General features: G+C 40.1%; 3 protein-coding genes across 3 annotated transcripts in view; all 3 read left to right on the forward strand.

The window, feature by feature from the left end:
- Positions 1-25133, forward strand: part of LOC134856977 (RNA polymerase-associated protein RTF1 homolog) — a 607680-nt gene that overhangs the window by 246141 nt on the left and 336406 nt on the right. The window lies entirely within an intron of this gene.
- Positions 1-25133, forward strand: part of LOC134856982 (S-adenosylmethionine synthase-like) — a 207374-nt gene that overhangs the window by 146965 nt on the left and 35276 nt on the right. The gene's annotated exons all lie outside the window — the stretch shown is intronic.
- On the forward strand, positions 20005-24607 carry LOC134841209 (uncharacterized). Its single transcript, XM_063857083.1, has 3 exons — positions 20005-20120; positions 23558-23891; positions 24536-24607. The coding sequence occupies exons 1-3, from the start codon at positions 20005-20007 to the stop codon at positions 24605-24607; spliced, it is 522 nt and encodes a 173-aa protein (XP_063713153.1).

Genomic DNA, 25133 nt, shown 5'->3' on the forward strand with positions numbered 1-25133 from the left:
CTTTACAAGCTTTTAGAAAAATGCTTTCTCGAAAAAACACTCCTGAAAAACTTTGGGTTGATAAAGGAACAGAATATGGGGGAACTTTTAAAAAGTTTTGCAAGGAGAAAGACATTGTAGTTTACTCAACAATGAGTGAAACCAAAGCTGCATTTGCAGAGAGAGCAATTCAGTCTTTAAAACATATAATATATTGTTACATTGAAGATCATGGTGAAAAATGTATCCCCAAATTGCAGCAATTTGTTTCTACATTGAACTGCCGCAAAAATCGATCAATTGGAAAATCTCCCAGAGATGTGAAAAACAGTGATTTTTTATCAATATTGTATAACAAATCATTCAAGAAACATACTAAACCAAAATTCAAAATTGGTGATAGAGTTAGAATTTCGAAAAATGATATTCCGTTCCGAAAAGGATACAAGCCACAGTTTACAGATGAAATTTTTGAAATTTCGGCAATATCTACAAAAAACCCTCCAACATACATCATCAAAGATCTCGAAAAAGAAGAAATTCTGGGAAAAATTTATGAAAAAGAGCTGAGAAAATGTTCAGATATGTTCAAAATGTTCATTTTTTAAATTGAGTTTCTATCGATCAGTTGTCATGGATTCATTTACTATTGAGCTAGTTTCTAATGCTTCTTTTAATTGTTATCCGAATAACAGTCTTAGTTCCTTTACAAATTTTCTACCGGAACAAATACATCTAAAAGGAGAATGGGAGGTTGCTATTTCAGAAATATCGTACCCTTCTTTGTACCAAAACGTTACAGAGGGAAAGTTTACTTTCGTAGATGGACGAGAAAGTCCTGAGGAAAAAAGAAAAATTCAACCGATGCATGTTGAACCTGGCTTGTATCCAAGTATTGTTGATATAGTTGTAGCCATGAATGACAAAGTTCGAAAACGTATAGGAGCACAAAAATATGAATATAACGGAATTTATGTATCAGTAGATAAGATTACACAAAAAGTTGCCATTCATTTACCTGAGGATCAATCATTGTTTATAATTCAAAGTGCTGATTTGAGTCTCATTTTTGGTTGTGATTTAGAACAAAATCAGACAGGTGTTATAATGAAAGGAAAAGGACCACATTATCCTCAGTATTCTTACGACATTATAAGAATACATTCCTTAATGATTTATAGTGATATTATAGAATATAATATAGTAGGCGATACAAAAACTCCATTACTGCGTTGTATTCCTTTCATTTCAAAAGTAAAAAATGGAGACATAATATCTACAGGACAGTACATGAACTATCAATCCTTCACAAATCTACAATTTAAAAAAAAATTAAAAAACTCTTTCCACAGCATAAAAAAAAGAACTAAGGGATACTACAGGTGAAAAAATTCCTTTTGTGTCCGTAGGAATTACACGAGTTGTCCTCTTGTTTCGCAAGATTTCGGATAATCATTTTTGATTTATACTTCATACGAAATGGTTGCTCAAAGTTCAGCTAATTTTCCTATTTTTTGTGGACATGCAAGGCAGCGTGGAAGAGGTTTTGGTGCTCTTGCACAAACTCTTGGGAGAACTGCTATTCCCTTCATTAAAAAATATATAGTCCCAGATGCAAAAAGAATCGGAGCGGATTTATTTGAAATTGCTGCTCCAGAGATTGGAGAAGTTGTCAGTGGACGAAAAAAACTCAAAACGTTTGCAAAAGATGTTGGAACAAAAACAGTTCGAAAACAGCTGGAAGGTGGAAAAAAGAAATCCAAGCGTAGAACAAGAAGAACCATTTCTCAAAAGAGTAGTTCAAAAATCAGTCGCTCTCGTAAAGACATTTTGACAAGATAAAATGAGTGTAAATCAAAGTAGTCATTTTCGGTACGGAGTGTTTACAAATTCTTCTTCGGAGGTTTTTGATAAAGTCCCAGTTTTGGAAACAATTATGTCATCTTACACACAAGAAGTATTCCCCAGTACTTCTCTAGATGAAAGCAGTATTGAGTTTGAATTTGAAACGGATCGTAATCTCTACTTGGATATGCGTGATACCCATCTTAGCTTAAGGCTTCAACTATTCAAAGGAAGATTGTTTGATGCTTTCAAAAAAGAAAAAGCAGAACATAAAGCAAAATCGGAGGAAGATTCAGATGAGGAACCACAAACGTACTTAACTTATGTAAACAATCTACTACATTCTCTATTCTCCAACTGTGAAGTTTATTTTAAAAATATAATGGTTTACAATGCCAATGGATTATATCTTCATAAGGCACAGATATCGAACGAATTCAACTCGTCAGCAGTGAGTAATAAAGGAATTCTTGCTTGTCATGGATACAGTTTTGAAGAAAATCCTGATGCATTTGATATGTATCCATTCACTGATAGAGCAAATTCCTTGGGAACAGGGATAACTTTTTCAATCTATGGGAGACTCGCCATTAATTTGTTTACTTGCGAAAAACTGTTGCTACCAAATACCAAAGTTCGAATTAAACTTATTCGAGCTAGACCTAATTTTTACATGTTATCTGATAATCCAAATGTCAGTCTGAAAATAGTTGATTGTTCACTGTTTACAAGAAGAAGTTTAGTAGCTGAACCTAATCATTAATATTTGCAATGGAATCTGGAAAGGGAACCTGCTCATTAAAATTACATGGAAACTATAGCAAGAACCTTTATCATTCCATCTCTACAAAACCAGTTTATTCAGGAAAATGTTTTCAATAATGCCCCAATCAGAAGGATAGCTGTTGTAATGGATACAAATTCCGCTGTTGCGGGATCTTTTTATGAAAATCTTTTCAATTATCAACAATTTCACAATTTCATTTGAGAGAGCTAAGAATTATTCGGGGTGGAAGAGCAATTATTTCATTAGATACAACTTCCCCTTGTCGACCCTATGTTACAACAATGAAAGCAATGCAGTTTAACGAAGATTTTCCAGCTCTTCCTATGGAAGATTTTCAAAATCACTATATTCTAGTTTTTGACTTGACTTTACTACAGGATGCCGCTGAACACTTGCATTATCCAGAACTTAGTGGAGAAAGCTTGAGATTAGAAATGTTTTTCCAATTTCCCTTGGAGCAAGTAACGGAAGTAATAGTCTTGGGAGAAAGACTATCAAATATTCAAATTGACAAATTCGGAACAGTCGCTAAAAATGTTTAATTTTTTTGAGTTTTCAGGTTCCTATAAAAATATTGTAATTTTTTTGGGACTTTTCTTTGTTATTATCTCTGTACTATCTATATTGTTTTTCTTCAGACCTAAAGCTCCAGAAAAAATAGAGAAGGAATGCTGTTTAGTTGAAAACCCGAGACACTTTTTCAACCTAGACTGTAAAACAGTATTCAATAAACTTTGCCCACTATATAAGGCTTGTGTATGGGACTTTGTTGATTCAATTCCTAAATGTGTGTAAGTCATAATTCTTTCTTTTTTTTAACCTAAAGTACACTATCAAACTATCAATTTCATTTTTAGCTGTAAATCAGCCTACAATTGCAAAGATGGATAACACCTCACTTTTGCAATTTATTGAAAGAATTCCAGAGCTCAGGTTCAAGTACATGGGATCATACCCTTCTGATACAGTACCTCAACTAACAAAATACTCTTTTGCAATTATTAACTCAGCCCCAAGCAATGATAGAGGAGAACACTGGATTATGAATGCTCGAATGAATAAAAGCTACTACATTGCAGATTCTTTGGGAAGAAAGAGATCAACTTACCCCTTTTTGACGAAAAAGTTTCGACGAATGGTTCCTCGAAAGCTACAAAAGACTGATAATTTGTGTGGTTTTTACGCAATTTATTCAGCGTTTCTCCTTTTTAAATTTTTCCAAAAGAACTTGAATAAAGTTCATGATGTGTATGTTTTGAACTTTATCAGTAATTTCATGTAAAAGAGCATTTTTTTGTAAGTGTTAATTTTTGCAGTAATTTTACTATACGATGTAGTGAATTGTTTGATTAATATGTAATTTAACTTTTTAAATTCCTTAGATTTTTTACGAAAAGCATCTTAGCAACTAACCCTTTGATGAAATACGGAGAAGGATGATGGAATATGGATGTTGTAGTCCCCCAATTGAAAGATTTAACGATAGAGTAGATAAATTTACGAAAATTGTAACCAATTTCTAGTAAAATGTATAATTATTTTAAAAGTTTACTCTGAGAAAGATGGAAAAATTATTACACAAAAATATCAGAACCAAAAAATAATAATACTATGTTTTTCTCAGTGTGAATTTTTACCGTGGCTGAGCAATTGATAAATTTGGATGATAATTTTTTGGAAAATTTGGAAATTTCAAATAATTTTTTTGGAAAATTTGGAAATTTCAAAGAATTTTTTAAAGATTAAAGACAAAGTGATAAAAGAGAACTGAAATGAATCGTAGCAAGAATTATGACAGAATAAATAAACCAGTTGAGGTAAAAATAAGTTAGATAATTATGTGAAAAAAGATAAAATAAGTCATAAAATTAACAAGTGTAATGAACCTGTCATCCGTTCTCCAGATAACCTGCGGAAAAAAGATTAAGTAGGATAAAAAAGTAATCAACCGTGAGGAGCTGTCAAGATTCCCCTGATATCCCGTGGAGCGGAATAACTAATCTGTCAAAGATAATCCCCTCTTGACAATTTTCCCCAGATAACCTGAGGGAAAATAAATAACATGAAATAAGAATTTAAGATTCTTTCGAGAAAAAAAAATATTCCGTGATATATTAGTTTATGATCCCATACTCTAAATCGAAACTTAATTTTCGTCGAAACTTACCATCTGAAACTTACCATCCAAAAAAAAAATTTTCATTTTTCAATAAAAAATTGTTTTTCAATAAAAAATTGCCAAAAATTTTTTTGAAACTTACCATCTGAAACTTTACCATCTTACCATCTGAAACCAACCATCGTAATACATTAGGAATCCTATTCCCTAATGAGTTCTTAATTCCCTACAAAGAATTTCTTAGACATAGGGAAATCTATACATGCGAAATTCGGGCGCCGAAAATTTTTCTGAAACTTACCATCTTATCATCTGAAACCTCGTATCTTAATACATTGGGAAACCTATTCCCTATCGTAATACATCGGGAAATCTATAGCCTATCTTAATACATAGGGTGCTGACCGGATACTCTATAGCCTATGTTAATACATGGGGGTCAGCACCCCCCCCCCCCCGGCTGAACTGCCCCAACATATACTAATGATGGTGAAAAAAGGCCATTTTGACGAACGCGCTTTTGGACGATTTTTTATTGCTCTAACTCCAAAAACTCAAAAACTCGATCCCCAAAACAAATTGACAAAATTCGGAAAATTATCAAAATTTGATCGAAAAAGTTTTGTTTTTTCTAACTTCTACTGAGTCCTTTCTCACGCGGTTTCTCTAGTCAGGTGGATCAAACTACGTAGTAACTCCCTGTGTAAAATTTTTTTGCTGTTCGGAAAAACTCGGATATCCAAAATTTTGGGGGTCAACAGTTAGGTCGCAAATCGGTAATTTTCGACAAAATTTGGGTGTTTCTCGGGTCTAAATAGGAGATAAGTATTATGTAGTTAGGACATTAATCTATTAATAGTCGTTAATGAATATTACTTTACTCTCCTTTGCACCAAAAAACCCGAATTAGGACCCTCAACTCGGAAATTCGTGATCGATGGAGGGTACAATCGGACCGCGTCAATCGTGACCCCCACCTCTTGATGAAATAGTACCCGAACGATACCAAAATTGTTTCAACAATACCCAACAGTCGTTGTGGATGTTGTCCCTGATGCCCCTGTTGAGTGTTGAACACGTCGGTCAGCTTGCCACTCTACCGTCCGGTCACCGGCAAAATCACCATTAACGTGCTTAAATACTCAAATTACACTCAAGGGAGGGTACCCAACCCGTTACCAAAACACACAATCTTTCTATCAGAAATGATATAAATCAATCTAAAACAACATCAAATAGGAAGGCCAGATCCCATCTTGTCCGGAAATAACATAAGAACTGTCACTTTATGTTTTTTATAATTTAGGTCTTTTTTGGATTTTTTACTGTTTTTTTGTACTTTTTCGTTTTCAAATAAAATTATTTTTAGCTTTTTCTTGGTTATACACTATTTTTTTTGGTTTTACCCTTTCTCTTTAATTGTTTTTGGTCCTGGGACTTGGGACAAGCGGGCTCATGACTTCCCATCTAACCTTCCGGCCCCCGGAATTTTCGGTGTTAACTAAGTTAAAAAGTTAAATAGTACTAGGCGGAGGGTGCGTACCTTCCCCCTAGTACAACAAAGGTCCCTAAGGCCTCTAAATTGGGCATACGCCCGGATAGGAGGGGTCGTCGTTGAAACGTTTGCTGATCATGATGGTCTCGTACCTTTAACAGGCCCACCCAGGAGCGCCATATAAAAACGCCCATAAAAAGCGCCATAAAAACGCCAAAGTTTTATGGCATCAGAGTAGCTCAAAACCAGTTTTTTATAGTTCTTCACCATATACTGTATCTGGGGGACCCAGCCTCCGCTTCTGTGTTTTTCCTGTAATAACGTCGTTATTACTCCCAATTCGTGGCACGTGAGGGTACTGCTCTCCACTACTTCCCCACTGAAGCCTCCCTTCTCGCTAATATCTTCCGCTAAGTGTCTTATCGTGCGTGATTGTCACGATAAGAGCTTCGTTTTTAAATCGTTATCGTCCGACTGTTTCTCACTATTTTCGCTGTTGTTTTTATTTTATCACTTTTTTCTAGTCAAAATGGCCGTTTTTGTACTTCTGAGAAATATCCGTTCTTTAATCGAAATTTTGAAAATTCAAAATTATCGAATATTCTGACCCTCCTAACAATTTTTCCTTCCTTAAAGCCTTTACTTCTATGTCTACGTTGCATCGGAAGGTTGCGCTGTGCCAGTCTGGCAGAATGGCACAAACCGAACATCAATTTCTCATCTTTAACGTGGGGTGCTGTCAGGGTACATTCAGGGGTTGCAAATCTGCAGTCTGAGTGTAACTGCTCAAATTCTTTTGATTTTAGAGAAGTGGCGTTTTTTATGATTTTTTAAGCGAGAAATGGTATTTTTATGATTTTTTTAATTATTGTTTTTTCAAAAATTTTAGATATAAAATAAATTAACCGAACTTCGATTTCTCAACCTTATAGTTGGGGGTTGTCAATACAATCAGGGGTTGCAAATCTAGAGTCCCGGTATGACTGCTCAAATCCTTTTGGTTTTCGAGAAATAGCGTTTTCATTGATTTGTTTATTTTTTTGTTTAAAAAACTTAGATATAAGAAAAATTAAACAAACTTCAATTTCTCAACACTATAGTGGACTGCTGTCAGGGTACAATCAGAGGTTGCAAATCTGAAGTCCAAGTTTGACTGCTCAAATCTTTTTGGTTTTCGAGATATGGCTTTTTTTAAAATTTTTTCATTAAAAAAAATAGGTATGTCACATTCGACCAGAATGTGCCAAAATGTAGATTCGGTGATTTCAACTATTTAGCAGCGAACCTTCCGAATTGGCGATTGAGAAGGAACAAGAACGTTATTAAAACGATTGGACAAATCGTGAAGGCTGAAGGATTCGGAAATTCCTAAATTTTAAATTTTCGAAGTGATGTCGTAGCATTTCTCAGTAACATCAAAAACGGCCATTTTTGCAGAAAAACCGAAAAGCAACAAAACAACATTAGTTGCGACGAAGATAACAACAAAAGAACCGAGGCTCGGAATCAAAGAAAAACAGAAGTGACAGAGACCGCTCCGATTTGCAACTATTATGTCGCTACAATAGTTGCAAGAACGTTGCGAACAACGGTGAAGGGTGGAGGACAGCCTTCAGGGAGGAAGATAAGACTCTTATTTCCCCAGATTCGGGAATCCGGAGGGGTCTCGGGACTGGAACTTATATTATCTTATATAAACTTTTTGCTTATCTATTATATTCTGAATTGAATTTAATTAACAACTGAATTCATTTTGATAAGGATGAGAAGCTAGGAATTGGGGGAAAAGGTTGATCCATCTTCGATGGAGATGATGATTTTTATCTACTGAACAAAAACAATAATAATTCAATAAATAGTAGTAGCCCTGTTTTAGGAGTGACCTCGTAGTCTGGGGATACTGAGACCCAGCCATGAGCTCACTATTTCTGCATGTAATCTAGTTAATTTGAGCGTTCTGGTCGAAGCCGGAGAACAGTAACGTTTTTGTCGACCCGATGTTAGAAATACCACCAAAAGAACTGGCTTTGGTAGAGACGGTGAAAAACATGTAAAGCTATGTTTAGACGTTGGCCAGTCGTCTTAGGACCTAGCTCTTTTTTCCGTTGAAATGTATCTTCCGGGCGAATGTTACATAGATGTTTTTATGGCGCTCCTGGGTGTTATTCTTTTTTAGCATCATGACCGGCAAAACCGTTAACGAGCGGATGCTCACATTAACGCCCTTAATAGGCCAAAACTGCCGGGGCGGAAGGGTGGTTCGGAACGCGGAAGCCTTCCGGATTACCGTGAATAGCTTTTTAACCTAGTTAAGACCAAAAATTCACGAACCAGGAAGGGTGGGGGGATCGGCCGTCCCCTCAATCCCTGATTGGTTTGTGACCAAAAACACTTAGAGATATATATGAAACCAAACATAAAGTAGTATAGTACCCAAGAAAAACAAAAAAAAATTTTTTTAAAAAAACCGAAAAAACCTAAAACAGTAATAAAGTAATAAATCAGTAGAAATCATCCCCCCAGACAAGATGTGATCCGACCCCCCCAATTGTTGTGGATAGATATATTGTTATTACAGGCATTTATATCAGTCAGGATCGTTACGATCAATTTTTGTGGCCCGTTTGTGAGCCTTGTACTGTAGGGTTATTTGAGCATTTAAGCACGTTAGTGATAAATTGCGCTCAATCCGGAAGGGTCTGCTGTTTTGCGCTAAATTCGGAAGGGTCGTGGGAGAAGACTGATCCGGCAAGCAGTACAAGAAGCAACAAGAAGGGGCTCAACGACAACAACAATCGACTGTTGGGTATCGTTAACAAGTTTTGTATCCCTTTTGGTACAAAAAGTAAGATAGGAATCTGTGGGGGGCTCGACAGTGCTGCACTGTAGTGACCCTTCACCGAACTGCGATTATCCGAGTTAAGCACCTTAATTCGGATATTAAACAAACCCGGAGGGATATAGTATTACTAATATTATTACTTATATAGTCTATATTAATACTCCTATAAAGTTTTTCAGTGAAAAACACAGAAAGCAGACCGGTTTTTAGGGTCAAAATAGCGATATTTTGATCCGCCCCACAAATCGCGATTTTTGATATATCGATATTTTTTTAAATAGAAAAAGCGTTAAATTAGTGTGTTACATCGTAATTGCACTACTATATTAGATAGAACTGGTTAAGTTTAGATCGGAAGTGGTTGGAACTATTTTAGTACAAAAAACCAAATTTTCTCAATTTTTGACAGTACGAAACACTATAATATCAGAAAATTTTTTGAAATTTTTGAGTTTGGAAGGAGACGATTTGGTTAATAACTTTTAAACGACTGGACAGATCCAGTTGATCTTGGTACCTTTAGATCAGAGATTAGCTGAACTTACTAGATGGAACAAGAATTATTCGAAAAAGCAAGTGTGAAAAATTTTTGCGATTGTTTTTAAGCAAATTCCCAAATTAGGGATAATATATCCTTCATGTTTTATGAAAAAATTTTTGGAGAGCCCTTAAACCCCTACCAAAAGGTGTTAGCGATTGAATTAAGTAGCTTTAGACTGTTCTAGACAAAAAGGGAAGGCTAAAGGCACAAGAAGACCTGAATAGAGCCGAAATTAGGCAAGCGATAAGACCCTTCACCGTTAGCGTGAAATGTCAAATAAGAGGCTTAACTTGAATCTGGAGGGGTCTAGGAACGGATCATATACCCTTGCCAGTTAATTCAAACAGCATAATAGCATCGCAGAACGTATCCGGAGGGGTATAGGTTGAAATCAAGGAAAACTCCTAAAAGCTACTTTTACAAAAACAGAGGGCTCCCAATCCATAGGGGTCAATTTTTTTTTCCAATTCGGAGGGGTCCCAATCCGGAGGGGTCTTGTTTTCACAAAACCGGAGGGGGTCCCAATCCGGAGGGGTCTTAAATTTACTAACTCAGAGGTGTCCCAATCCGGAGGGGTATTAATTTTACCAATCCGGAAGGGTCCTATTTTTGCCAATCCGGAGGGGTACTGTTTTTTGTCAACCCGGAGAGATATTTTTTTATCAAAGGACTAGATAAACAGAAGAAAAGATAATGATGAGTGATATTAGGTTATTAAGAGACAGGCTAGGAACCAGTGACTGCACTGGTAACTTGCCTTTCAAAGAAGACCAGACCGAAACAAAACAGGTCCGACCTCGGATATTCGCAACACTAAAACTAAATTGAAAAAGAGTGTAACTCACTGGTGTAGATTGAAACTCAATACGTTTTTGCGAAGAGTGACTGCCCTGAGGGTTTTAGTAGGTCTAGCTCGGGCAGTCCGAAGGCAGATAGGTAACACAGTACTCGATGGGTGCAATAGACGCCACTTGAGAAAATTACTGCCTTCAAAGTTTTGTCTGTTTGGTGCAGCACCAAGCAGGGAAAGCTTTTTCTTTAAAATACAAGTTCGACTTTTGTACTGCGGTCGACTGAAGTACAATACACATACGTTTTTCACAGAAATATTCTTAGTCTGTTATTTTTGATTTTAAATCAACATAATTTGTGCTAGATTGGATAGTGAGTACACTATCTTTTAAATTGACTGATATCATCATATTGTGCTAGTTCTCAATGTGAATAAGTTATATACAAGCTGTATTCTGATAACGTACAGGGATTCGTGGTCACTATTTAATAAAAAAATTTGTGAAACTTATTTTGTTGTGTTGTTATTATCAATAGTCAGACTAGAAGGTCACTAGAAATCGAATTGAGAACATAGGTTTGAGAAGGTACAGATAGCAAATGATTCTAGACAAGTCAAGAGTACCCAAACGAGGTAATAGCTCTTGGAAATTCATATCTGAGGAGCAAAGAAAATCAATGACTGATCCTTTTGTGGAACGGATCACAAGAACACGGACCGGCAAAAGGAAGATGGTTTCAGGCAGAATGGTTGAAACCAGGAGTCCGAAGTCCTCAGAAGAGCAAAAAACTATGTTAGAAGTGGAGGTCCATCCGGACCAGGCCATGCACGAGAATGAAGAAATGCATGGGCCGGAAGGGAGAGGGAACAGAAGGCTAGCGAGTGAATCTACTCCGGTAGAACAAGGCCATGATTTTGCCACTTCCACCGGAACACTGGACCGAGAGGAGATGTCGGAACTGTCCGACATCTCTACTGAAATTGTGACGACTAGGAGATCTCCCACAGACAATACCATGATGGCAGATGTGACGGAGAAACAGACTACGTCCTCATCGTTCACAGAAAGAATGAAGAACACTTTGGGGAACATATTTCCATTCTCCATGGGAGTGGGCACAGGAAATGAAGGTGAATCGCGGGAGGAGGAAGAGGACGATGATTAGCAAGTGGATTTTGGATCACAAGTCAGCCTCAATAGTTCAACCCAGGAGAATGAGCCATACATCAACAGAGGGGCTGGAAATATAGACAAATTTGGTGTGGTGAGAACGATAAGTAAAGACACAAACACATCAGGCCAGTCAAGAGACTTTGTGAATATGACAAATTTGGAGACGCGAACTGGGGAGAATAGAAACATACGGCTAGGTAACGCGTCGGCGGAACCAGAAATGGATGATGAAAAAACGTCGAGTCAGAGAATCAAAGCCCGAATCTCGACCAGCACAAAGCTGCCTGGGACAGACAGGGTGACACCACCACTAGTGACGCCACTAGTGGAAAACGGGGCATCATTAGAAGAAGCCATGAACAACATAGTGAGCAGTATAGGAGATCAAAACGAACAGATGTCCACAAGGATGAGCGAACTAGAAAGAGCGGTCCACGTTGAAAGAGAGAGAAAGTCTGCGGGAAGAAATAAACCGAAATAGACAAGAAGTTGGTAGGAGCGAAAAGCGCTTGAAAGAAAGAACGGACGAGCACATAGCAAAGAACTTGTCGCGAATGACAAGAGAAGCGGAACAGAGAGAGTTACGCTTAAGGGAAGATATGGAGAAGTTAAGAACGCAACAAGAGCAGACTCTTGGGACTCTTGACACAAAGTTAGATGCGATGATGGAGAGGCGAACTCAGGCTATCATGTACAGGTTGGACGGGCTACTAGGAGGCAGGAGAGAACCAAGAGAAGGGGAACTGAATTCGGGAGGTCCCAGCAGGGAACCGAAGGTGAACTTCAATGACCATCAAGGAGAAGGACAGATGGATCCACTAGAGGCTGGGGCAGCTCATCAAGCTATACCACAAGGGATTATAGAACAGTAGGGCAAGTTCAACAGGGAACAGACAGACCTCGAATGAAAGACCGACATAAGGCACACATGCAACTGGGAGAGGTGATTCCAGTAACAGGAGAAATGCCAGCCCAGGAAAGGTTCATGTGGGCCAAGGAGGAAATAGTCGCGGTGATTCGGTTTGTAGTGATGCACCAACTATCGTAATACATCGGGAAATCTATAGCCTATCTTAATACATAGGGTGCTGACCGGATACTCTATAGCCTATGTTAATACATGGGGGTCAGCACCCCCCCCCCGGCTGAACTGCCCCAACATATACTAATGATGGTGAAAAAAGGCCATTTTGACGAACGCGCTTTTGGACGATTTTTTATTGCTCTAACTCCAAAAACTCAAAAACTCGATCCCCAAAACAAATTGACAAAATTCGGAAAATTATCAAAATTTGATCGAAAAAGTTTTGTTTTTTCTAACTTCTACTGAGTCCTTTCTCACGCGGTTTCTCTAGTCAGGTGGATCAAACTACGTAGTAACTCCCTGTGTAAAATTTTTTTGCTGTTCGGAAAAACTCGGATAACCAAAATTTTGGGGGTCAACAGTTAGGTCGCAAATCGGTAATTTTCGACAAAATTTGGGTGTTTCTCGGGTCTAAATAGGAGATAAGTATTATGTAGTTAGGACATTAATCTATTAATAGTCGTTAATGAATATTACTTTACTCTCCTTTGCACCAAAAAACCCGAATTAGGACCCTCAACTCGGAAATTCGTGATCGATGGAGGGTACAATCGGACCGCGTCAATCGTGACCCCCACCTCTTGATGAAATAGTACCCGAACGATACCAAAATTGTTTCAACAATACCCAACAGTCGTTGTGGATGTTGTCCCTGATGCCCCTGTTGAGTGTTGAACACGTCGGTCAGCTTGCCACTCTACCGTCCGGTCACCGGCAAAATCACCATTAACGTGCTTAAATACTCAAATTACACTCAAGGGAGGGTACCCAACCCGTTACCAAAACACACAATCTTTCTATCAGAAATGATATAAATCAATCTAAAACAACATCAAATAGGAAGGCCAGATCCCATCTTGTCCGGAAATAACATAAGAACTGTCACTTTATGTTTTTTATAATTTAGGTCTTTTTTGGATTTTTTACTGTTTTTTTGTACTTTTTCGTTTTCAAATAAAATTATTTTTAGCTTTTTCTTGGTTATACACTATTTTTTTTGGTTTTACGCTTTCTCTTTAATTGTTTTTGGTCCTGGGACTTGGGAGAAGCGGGCTCATGACTTCCCACCTAACCTTCCGGCCCCCGGAATTTTCGGTGTTAACTAAGTTAAAAAGTTAAATAGTACTAGGCGGAGGGTACGTACCTTCCCCCTAGTACAACAAAGGTCCATAAGGCCTCTAAATTGGGCATACGCACGGATAGGAGGGGTCGTCGTTGAAACGTTTGCTGATCATGATGGTCTCTTACCTTTAACAGGCCCACCCAGGAGCGCCATATAAAAACGCCCATAAAAAGCGCCATAAAAACGCCAAAGTTTTATGGCATCAGAGTAGCTCAAAACCAGTTTTTTATAGTTCTTCACCATATACTGTATCTGGGGGACCCAGCCTCCGCTTCTGTGTTTTTCCTGTAATAACGTCGTTATTACTCCCAATTCGTGGCACGTGAGGGTACTGCTCTCCACTACTTCCCCACTGAAGCCTCCCTTCTCGCTAATATCTTCCGCTAAGTGTCTTATCGTGCGTGATTGTCACGATAAGAGCTTCGTTTTTAAATCGTTATCGTCCGACTGTTTCTCACTATTTTCGCTGTTGTTTTTATTTTATCACTTTTTTCTAGTCAAAATGGCCGTTTTTGTACTTCTGAGAAATATCCGTTCTTTAATCGAAATTTTGAAAATTCAAAATTATCGAATATTCTGACCCTCCTAACAATTTTTCCTTCCTTAAAGCCTTTACTTCTATGTCTACGTTGCATCGGAAGGTTGCGCTGTGCCAGTCTGGCAGAATGGCACAAACCGAACTTCAATTTCTCATCTTTAACGTGGGGTGCTGTCAGGGTACATTCAGGGGTTGCAAATCTGCGGTCTGAGTGTAACTGCTCAAATTCTTTTGATTTTAGAGAAGTGGCGTTTTTTATGATTTTTTAGGCGAGAAATGGTATTTTTATGATTTTTTTAATTATTGTTTTTTCAAAAATTTTAGATATAAAATAAATTAACCGAACTTCGATTTCTCAACCTTATAGTTGGGGGTTGTCAATACAATCAGGGGTTGCAAATCTAGAGTCCCGGTATGACTGCTCAAATCCTTTTGGTTTTCGAGAAATAGCGTTTTCATTGATTTGTTTATTTTTTTGTTTAAAAAACTTAGATATAAGAAAAATTAAACAAACTTCAATTTCTCAACACTATAGTGGACTGCTGTCAGGGTACAATCAGAGGTTGCAAATCTGAAGTCCAAGTTTGACTGCTCAAATCTTTTTGGTTTTCGAGATATGGCTTTTTTTAAAATTTTTTCATTAAAAAAAATAGGTATGTGACATTCGACCAGAATGTGCCAAAATGTAGATTCGGTGATTTCAAGTATTTAGCAGCGAACCTTCCGAATTGGCGATTGAGAAGGAACAAGAACGTTATTAAAACGATTGGACAAATCGTGAAGGCTGAAGGATTCGGAAATTCCTAAATTTTAAATTTTCGAAGTGATGTCGTAGCATTTCTCAGTAACATCAAAAACGGCCATTTTTGCAGAAAAACCGAAAAGCAACAAAACAACATTAGTTGCGACGAAGATAACAACAAAAGAACCGAGGCTCGGAATCAAAGAAAAACAGAAGTGACAGAGACCGCTCCGATTTGCAACTATTATGTCGCTACAATAGTTGCTAGAACGTTGCGAACAACGGTGAAGGGTGGAGGACAGCCTTCAGGGAGGAAGATAAGACTCTTATTTCCCCAGATTCGGGAATCCGGAGGGGTCTCGGGACTGGAACTTATATTATCTTATATAAACTTTTTGCTTATCTATTATATTCTGAATTGAATTTAATTAACAACTGAATTCATTTTGATAAGGATGAGAAGCTAGGAGTTGGGGGAAAAGGTTGATCCATCTTCGATGGAGATGATGATTTTTATCTACTGAACAAAAACAATAATAATTCAATAAATAGCAGTAGCCCTGTTTTAGGAGTGACCTCGTAGTCTGGGGATACTGAGACCCAGCCATGAGCTCACTATTTCTGCATGTAATCTAGTTAATTTGAGCGTTCTGGTCGAAGCCGGAGAACAGTAACGTTTTTGTCGACCCGATGTTAGAAATACCACCAAAAGAACTGGCTTTGGTAGAGACGGTGAAAAACATGTAAAGCTATGTTTAGACGTTGGCCAGTCGTCTTAGGACCTAGCTCTTTTTTCCGTTGAAATGTATCTTCCGGGCGAATGTTACATAGATGTTTTTATGGCGCTCCTGGGTGTTATTCTTTTTTAGCATCATGACCGGCAAAACCGTTAACGAGCGGATGCTCACATTAACGCCCTTAATAGGCCAAAACTGCCGGGGCGGAAGGGTGGTTCGGAACGCGGAAGCCTTCCGGATTACCTTGAATAGCTTTTTAACCTAGTTAAGACCAAAAATTCACGAACCAGGAAGGGTGGGAGGATCGGCCGTCCCCTCAATCCCTGTTTGGTTTGTGACCAAAAACACTTAGAGATATATATGAAACCAAACATAAAGTAGTATAAAACCCAAGAAAAACAAAAAATATTTTAAAAAAAACCGAAAAAACCTAAAACAGTAATAAAGTAATAAATCAGTAGAAATCATCCCCCCAGACAAGATGTGATCCGACCCCCCCAATTGTTGTGGATAGATATATTGTTATTACAGGCATTTATATCAGTCAGGATCGTTACGATCAATTTTTGTGGCCCGTTTGTGAGCCTTGTACTGTAGGGTTATTTGAGCATTTAAGCACGTTAGTGATAAATTGCGCTCAATCCGGAAGGGTCTGCTGTTTTGCGCTAAATTCGGAAGGGTCGTGGGAGAAGACTGATCCGGCAAGCAGTACAAGAAGCAACAAGAAGGGGCTCAACGACAACAACAATCGACTGTTGGGTATCGTTAACAAGTTTTGTATCCCTTTTGGTACAAAAAGTAAGATAGGAATCTGTGGGGGGCTCGACAGTGCTGCACTGTAGTGACCCTTCACCGAACTGCGATTATCCGAGTTAAGCACCTTAATTCGGATATTAAACAAACCCGGAGGGATATAGTATTACTAATATTATTACTTATATAGTCTATATTAATACTCCTATAAAGTTTTTCAGTGAAAAACACAGAAAGCAGACCGGTTTTTAGGGTCAAAATAGCGATATTTTGATCCGCCCCACAAATCGCGATTTTTGATATATCGATATTTTTTTAAATAGAAAAAGCGTTAAATTAGTGTGTTACATCGTAATTGCACTACTATATTAGATAGAACTGGTTAAGTTTAGATCGGAAGTGGTTGGAACTATTTTAGTACAAAAAACCAAATTTTCTCAATTTTTGACAGTACGAAACACTATAATATCAGAAAATTTTTTGAAATTTTTGAGTTTGGAAGGAGACGTTTTGGTTAATAACTTTTAAACGACTGGACAGATCCAGTTGATCTTGGTACCTTTAGATCAGAGATTAGCTGAACTTACTAGTAGGAACAAGAATTATTCGAAAAAGCAAGTGTGAAAAATTTTTGCGATTGTTTTCAAGCAAATTCCCAAATTAGGGATAATATACCCTTCAAGTTTTATGAAAAATTTTTTGGAGAGCCCTTAAACCCCTACCAAAAGGTGTTAGCGATTGAATTAAGTAGCTTTAGACTGTTCTAGACAAAAAGGGAAGGCTAAAGGCACAAGAAGACCTGAATAGAGCCGAAATTAGGCAAGCGATAAGACCCTTCACCGTTAGCGTGAAATGTCAAATAAGAGGCTTAACTTGAATCTGGAGGGGTCTAGGAACGGATCATATACCCTTGCCAGTTAATTCAAACAGCATAATAGCATCGCAGAACGTATCCGGAGGGGTATAGGTTGAAATCAAGGAAAACTCCTAAAAGCTACTTTTACAAAAACAGAGGGCTCCCAATCCATAGGGGTCAATTTTTTTTTCCAATTCGGAGGGGTCCCAATCCGGAGGGGTCTTGTTTTCACAAAACCGGAGGGGGTCCCAATCCGGAGGGGTCTTAAATTTACTAACTCAGAGGTGTCCCAATCCGGAGGGGTATTAATTTTACCAATCCGGAAGGGTCCTATTTTTGCCAATCCGGAGGGGTACTGTTTTTTGTCAACCCGGAGAGATATTTTTTTTATCAAAGGACTAGATAAACAGAAGAAAAGATAATAATGAGTGGTATTAGGTTATTAAGAGACAGGCTAGGAACCAGTGACTGCACTGGTAACTTGCCTTTCAAAGAAGACCAGACCAAAACAAAACAGGTCCGACCTCGGATATTCGCAACACTAAAACTAAATTGAAAAAGAGTGTAACTCACTGGTGTAGATTGAAACTCAATACGTTTTTGCGAAGAGTGACTGCCCTGAGGGTTTTAGTAGGTCTAGCTCGGGCAGTCCGAAGGCAGATAGGTAACACAGTACTCGATGGGTGCAATAGACGCCACTTGAGAAAATTACTGCCTTCAAAGTTTTGTCTGTTTGGTGCAGCACCAAGCAGGGAAAGCTTTTTCTTTAAAATACAAGTTCGACTTTTGTACTGCGGTCGACTGAAGTACAATACACATACGTTTTTCACAGAAATATTCTTAGTCTGTTATTTTTGATTTTAAATCAACATAATTTGTGCTAGATTGGATAGTGAGTACACTATCTTTTAAATTGACTGATATCATCATATTGTGCTAGTTCTCAATGTGAATAAATTATATACAAGCTGTATTCTGATAACGTACAGGGATTCGTGGTCACTATTTAATAAAAAAAATTTGTGAAATTTATTTTGTTGTGTTGTTATTATCAATAGTCAGACTAGAAGGTCACTAGAAATCGAATTGAGAACATAGGTTTGAGAAGGTACAGATAGGAAATGATTCTAGACAAGTCAAGAGTACCCAAACGAGGTAATAGCTCTTGGAAATTCATATCTGAGGAGCAAAGAAAATCAATGACTGATCCTTTTGTGGAACGGATCACAAGAACACGGACCGGCAAAAGGAAGATGGTTTCAGGCAGAATGGTTGAAACCAGGAGTCCGAAGTCCTCAGAAGAGCAAAAAACTATGTTAGAAGTGGAGGTCCATCCGGACCAGGCCATGCACGGGAATGAAGAAATGCATGGGCCGGAAGGGAGAGGGAACAGAAGGCTAGCGAGTGAATCTACTCCGGTAGAACAAGGCCATGATTTTGCCACTTCCACCGGAACACTGGACCGAGAGGAGATGTCGGAACTGTCCGACATCTCTACTGAAATTGTGACGACTAGGAGATCTCCCACAGACAATACCATGATGGCAGATGTGACGGAGAAACAGACTACGTCCTCATCGTTCACAGAAAGAATGAAGAACACTTTGGGGAACATATTTCCATTCTCCATGGGAGTGGGCACAGGAAATGAAGGTGAATCGCGGGAGGAGGAAGAGGACGATGATTAGCAAGTGGATTTTGGATCACAAGTCAGCCTCAATAGTTCAACCCAGGAGAATGAGCCATACATCAACAGAGGGGCTGGAAATATAGACAAATTTGGTGTGGTGAGAACGATAAGTAAAGACACAAACACATCAGGCCAGTCAAGAGACTTTGTGAATATGACAAATTTGGAGACGCGAACTGGGGAGAATAGAAACATACGGCTAGGCAACGCATCGGCGGAACCAGAAATGGATGATGAAAAAACGTCGAGTCAGAGAATCAAAGCCCGAATCTCGACCAGCACAAAACTGCCTGGGACAGACAGGGTGACACCACCACTAGTGACGCCACTAGTGGAAAACGGGGCATCATTAGAAGAAGCCATGAACAACATAGTGAGCAGTATAGGAGATCAAAACGAACAGATGTCCACAAGGATGAGCGAACTAGAAAGAGCGGTCCACGTTGAAAGAGAAAGTTTGCGGGAAGAAATAAACCGAAATAGACAAGAAGTAGGTAGGAGCGAAAAGCGCTTGAAAGAAAGAACGGACGAGCACATAGCAAAGAATTTGTCGCGAATGACAAGAGAAGCGGAACAGAGAGAGTTACGCGTAAGGGAAGATATGGAGAAGTTAAGAACGCAACAAGAGCAGACTCTTGGGACTCTTGACACAAAGTTAGATGCGATGATGGAGAGGCGAACTCAGGCTATCATGTACAGGTTGGACGGGCTACTAGGAGGCAGGAGAGAACCAAGAGAAGGGGAACTGAATTCGGGAGGTCCCAGCAGGGAACCGAAGGTGAACTTCAATGACCATCAAGGAGAAGGACATATGGATCCACTAGAGGCTGGGACAGCTCATCAAGCTATACCACAAGGGATTATAGAACAGTAGGGCAAGTTCAACAGGGAACAGACAGACCTCGAATGAAAGACCGACATAAGGCACACATGCAACTGGGAGAGGTGATTCCAGTAACAGGAGAAATGCCAGCCCAGGAAAGGTTCATGTGGGCCAAGGAGGAAATAGTCGCGGTGATTCGGTTTGTAGTGATGCACCAAATAGAGAACCATTAGAAAGGGGTGACGATACTCAGGCAGGGCACTCAAGGGATGCTACGGCAATGGCCACAGCCTTTGAACCACTAAACAGGTCTTGGAGACATTCCTCACAAGATTATCCAGAACCAATGAACGCAGTGAGAAGTCCAGAAGAGTCTTTAAGAAACCAAGATGCTATAAAGACGAATCTGATGGCTGTATTGATACCTGGATAGAGGTAATGAAACTGCATTTCGAGGAAGAGGACTGGTCGGAAAGGCAAGAGTGCAGTGCGCTCACCAGTAACTTGGAAGGAACAGCCCTGAACTGTGTCATGGCCAAGAAGCAATATCAGCGTGACACAGCCAAAAAAATCTTCGAAATCTTGTTAAACCGTTTTGGATCAGGGGTGCAGGGGCACCAGGCGATGATGCGCTTCGAGAAAAGGAGGCAACGAGAGGATGAAACGATAGACAGTTTCTAGACGACTTGGAAATGCTGAGAAGACGCAGCTAACCGGATGAGTCAAACCGAAGGATCAACCTGGCAGTAGCCTCAAAATTCATCGATGGTGTGAAGAATGATGAACTTCGGACAATGCTGGCAACGCATTACACACCACTATCAACCAATGCGCCAACACCAGAGGAGTTGAGCCTCAAGTCAAAAGAATGTCTTTTATTGAAACCTCCTTCGAGATCTGGTTATTATAAGAACAACTATGGCAATTTTAACAATGGGCCAGCAAACCAAGGGAACAACTGGTACAAACCGAGGGATGATATGGACAAGAGAAGCTCTTGTGCCAATTGCAGTAAAACAGACCATCATGTGTCAGCATGCCCAACTTACAAACAAGGCATGAAAGCGATGGGCTTTAGCTTCGAGGACGAAGATGCGTCAGAAGTTGACCATGAGGATTTCATGAGAGGAGTAATTGCAAAATTCGGCCCGAGGTGTTTCTTTTGCAACTTGGAAGGTCATTTTAAATCGGATTGTCCGCAATTCTGGGATGCAGTGGCAGACATCAAACATCCAAGACATGAAGAAGCGTTGTCAGGAGTGAAAGCCAGCAAGGCTCGCCTGTTGAGTGAAGCAGAGGCGCGCAGAAAAGACAAACAGCAAGAGCTGGCGACGAAGAAAATGCAAGCGGTAACTGAAGAGACATGTGAACCGGAACCAGCGACTGCGGCCAATGACTTCAAGATTGATTATAGGGCAGCCGCGAGGGATGCTATAAACAGAGTGCAACAGGAGCTGGTGAAGAAAGAGATCGAACAAAAAGTGAAACTCGAACTGGAAAATGAGAAACTACAGGAGCAACTGAATACCTTCGAAGCAACGGAGGTCGAAGAGACAAAAGCACCAAGCAGTTTGAGCATGAAACTTAATGTGATCTCCGGTAAGAGGTTCGGCATGGTGCCGCAAGGAAGCAAGATACAGTCGATAATCTCGGTGACTGGACACCAAGTAATCAGAAATCTGAGTGAATCATCAGAGTTCACCTTGATGCATTTGGACACATATGCAGATTATCTGAGGCAGGTAGAGCCACGCACTGAGTCGAGAGCTGTGCGAGCACTACTAACAACGGGTGGCCCTCGCATAAAGAAACTACGTGGAAGTCTATGGGCCGTACCAAGTGATGCTGAACGTAGATGGAATCAGTATCTATACTAAAATTTACGTGATAACAGATAGTGACCAAATAGGACAGATCTATTTGGGGGAGGAGGAACTCAAAGTCCACAGGATAGGCCATGACGCCATGATGGAACAAGACGCGGTACACATTGGATACGAAGCTGATGTGACAGCACATCTGCTCGACACCAATGGCAAGAAAATCGGAGTCACAGGGCTTCTAGACACAGGAGCGGTGGTGAGCGTGATGCCGATAAAAACTTGGGAAAGAATGGGCTTCACGAGGGAAGATCTAATTCCGACTAATCTCCGACTGGCCGCAGCAAATCGAGGAGCGATTTACCTAGCCGGAAGAACACCGATAACAGTTCTCCACATGGAAGGACGAGATCTATGGATGAGCTTCCTGGTAGTAGAGAATTTAGACGACGCCGACCAATTCATCTTGGGCAGAGATTTTGTCAGGAATTTTGACGTGATGATTGACTTGAACAACGGTCTGATACGGATTAGAAAGCCGGACCGGAAGTATGTTAAGAAACCAATTAATAAGACAATAACAGATGAAAACAAGGTGCCAATTTTTTTAGATAGAAAAGTAAAACTACAGGCAGGACAAGCTGTCGTGGCAATTTTTAGAATGGGAAATTTGAATTCGTTAAGTGATAGTAAACAGGTTTGCTTGGTACCGAATCCAAATAGTCAGAGTTCGGTGATTTTAGGCCGGAGCTTCTCGGTAACGCGAAACGGACAGTGTGTCAGTGTGTTATTGAACACACTGGACACCACGGTTTCAATCCAGCGTGGAAAGAAGCTTGGTTACGCCTTGCCTATGAGGACCGACTATGAGGAGACACAAAACTTGAAGAAACATAATGTGAAAGACTGTCCTTATCATGCAAACAACGATAAAATTTTAAAGGGGATCAATGAATTAAAATCTATTAATAAATTGTTTTCAATGAAGTCCGAAACAGATGACGGCCTATCGAGCTGTTCGAATTTTCCGGAACGCCCCTCGTCATATGAACTAGATTCTGACAAACCGGTTTTGCCAGAGATAGAACAGTTAAAAGGGAAAATAGGTGAGGGAGATTTCGAAAAACTGCGGGACGTTTTAAATCGGAACGCAGATGTATTTTCGAAACATAAAGCGGATATCAGTTGCTGTAACTTCGTCGAACACGAAATTGAACTGGAAGAAGGTGCCGTTCCGCACAGAGAGGGCGCGAGACGAATGACGCCACACAAGTCGGAAGCGTGCCGAGCGGAAATTGAAATGCTGCTCGAGTACGACATGATAGAACCCTCGAAACCGCCGTGGGCTTGCGGGGTGGTAATGGCGAAAAAGAAAGGGGGCAGTTAAGATTTTGTTGCTACTTTCGCTATTTGAACGCGGTGACGATGCGTACCCGATACTGCGAATAGACGAGAGCCTCTCCAAACTTGGTGATGCCAAGTTCTTCACCACACTGGACTTGGGTTTGGCTTTCTGGCAGGTCCCTCTGCGGAAGAAGGATAGAGAGAAAACCAGATTCGCGTGCGAATTGGGATTGTACCAGTGGAAGAGGATGCCCTTCGGCTTGTGCAATGCAACGGCCACTTTTCAAAGACTGATGGCTCAGGCTTTGACCGAAGTGACCAAAAAGTACGGGAATCTCGTGATGTGTTACGTGGATGACATAGTCATAGCGACACCGACCCTGGAAGACCACATTGATCGGCTCGATGAGGTCTTTGGATGTATGAAAAGAGCAGGCTTGAAATGCAAACCATCTAAATGGGAAATCATTAGGGATTCGATTAAGTACCTGGGAAGAATGGTGGACAGGCATGGTGTGAGGCCGGATCCGGAAGCAGTAGAGGCTGTTTTGACATGGAAGGCTCCGATAACGGAGACACAGCTAATGAGCTTCCAAGGGTTTGCCAATTATTACCGTGAATTCATCAAAGGATATGCGGACAAGGTGTACCCAATGCAGAGGCTGATGCGCTACAAAGGAAAGAAGTTCGAATGGAACGATGAAGCACAGGTTGCCTTCGAGAACATAAAACGGGAACTGTGCAAAGCGCCAGTATTAGGCATGCCTACAGAAGATGGCATGTATGTTCTTGACACAGACACGTCGGTAGTAGCCATCTCAGGAGTATTGCATCAGGAACAAGAATGGAATGGAAGAACGGTTCTCCGTCCCATTGCATATGGCAGCAAAGTCTTGAGTGACACTGAGATGAAATATGGTGCACCAAAAGCAGAAATGTTTACAGTAGTCACCTTCGTGGAAAAGCACCGTGCATCCTTGGGGAGTGCTCCCTTCAAGTTACGCGTGGACAACAGAGCGTTATCCTGGTTGGAGACCTACTCGATGGATCAGAGTTATATTGGTAGATGGATAGTAATATTGGATGGCTACCATATGATAATCGAGCATAGGATGCGTGACAAACACCAGAATGCTGACAACCTCAGTAAGAAAACTGAGTTCTATGAAAGATTGGAGCAGAAGCAAGCCAATCAAGCAGAAATAAAGGAGGGATTCTCGTTTCTGGACAAGGAAACTTATGAAGCGCTTCCCTTAACGAGATGGTTAGAGAAGTCTGGACATCCAATTCCAGGGCATCCTGAGTTACCTGTCGAAAAAGCAGCCGAGATAAAAATCCTATCCAAAAAGGACCGGTGCCTTTGGATCTGTTGCTGCGCTCAAACCTGGTCCAGCAGGAACTCTCTCGCATGAACATAAACAGCCTCTCATTACTGGATAGAACGGTGCAGGTCACACCGCAAGTGATGCGGATGCTGGGTGGATTGTTAGAGAGAGAAGTGACCAGAGATGACCACGAGTAGGCAGCAGCCATGGCATCACTGACAGTCAGTGAGACGGTGAAGATCATGCCGTCAATATGACAACACAAAGACAAAGAGAGGGATTGTAGGTCGATAGTTCAGCAACTAGTATCCTCAATATCTCAAGAGGTCTTAGTGAGTACTTCATACGGTCGGAAAGAGCAGTGTAACGATAGGCGAACAAAAACCGTTACCTTTGAGGACCAAGATGGAGAAGGTGAGAAGGTCGAAAGAAAACTGGAGCAAGATTGTTTGTCCGGGGAGACAAATAGTATGATAAACCGGTAAGTTCGAGATCAACATCCGGGACAAGGAAGTATGTCCGGGGAGTCCGAGATGGATGAAAAAGTGCCTGACAAGAAACAGGACCTAGGGAACAAAGTTTTGTCCGGGGAGTTTAGATGGATGCGAAGAAGGTACGGACCTGATCTGAAGAAGGGTGCAGATTCCATCACAGACTCTTCAATAGATGACAGTTCCAGGAATTCAAGTATTGACACATACTCAGACAGGAACTCGAGCTCGG

The sequence above is a fragment of the Symsagittifera roscoffensis genome, chromosome 1 (assembly GCF_963678635.1).
Source record: "Symsagittifera roscoffensis chromosome 1, txSymRosc1.1, whole genome shotgun sequence".
Lineage (NCBI taxonomy): Eukaryota > Metazoa > Xenacoelomorpha > Acoela > Convolutidae > Symsagittifera > Symsagittifera roscoffensis.

Excerpts from the sequence above, each read along its gene's own strand:
- LOC134841209 (XM_063857083.1), top strand. The coding sequence starts at position 20,005 with ATGAAAGACCGACATAAGGCACACATGCAACTGGGAGAGGTGATTCCA. Across the intron at positions 20,121-23,557 it reads GAAATAGTCGCGGTGATTCG|GGATTCGATTAAGTACCTGG; the intron begins GTTTGTAGTGAT and ends GGAAATCATTAG. Across the intron at positions 23,892-24,535 it reads TTCTTGACACAGACACGTCG|GTCACACCGCAAGTGATGCG; the intron begins GTAGTAGCCATC and ends AGAACGGTGCAG.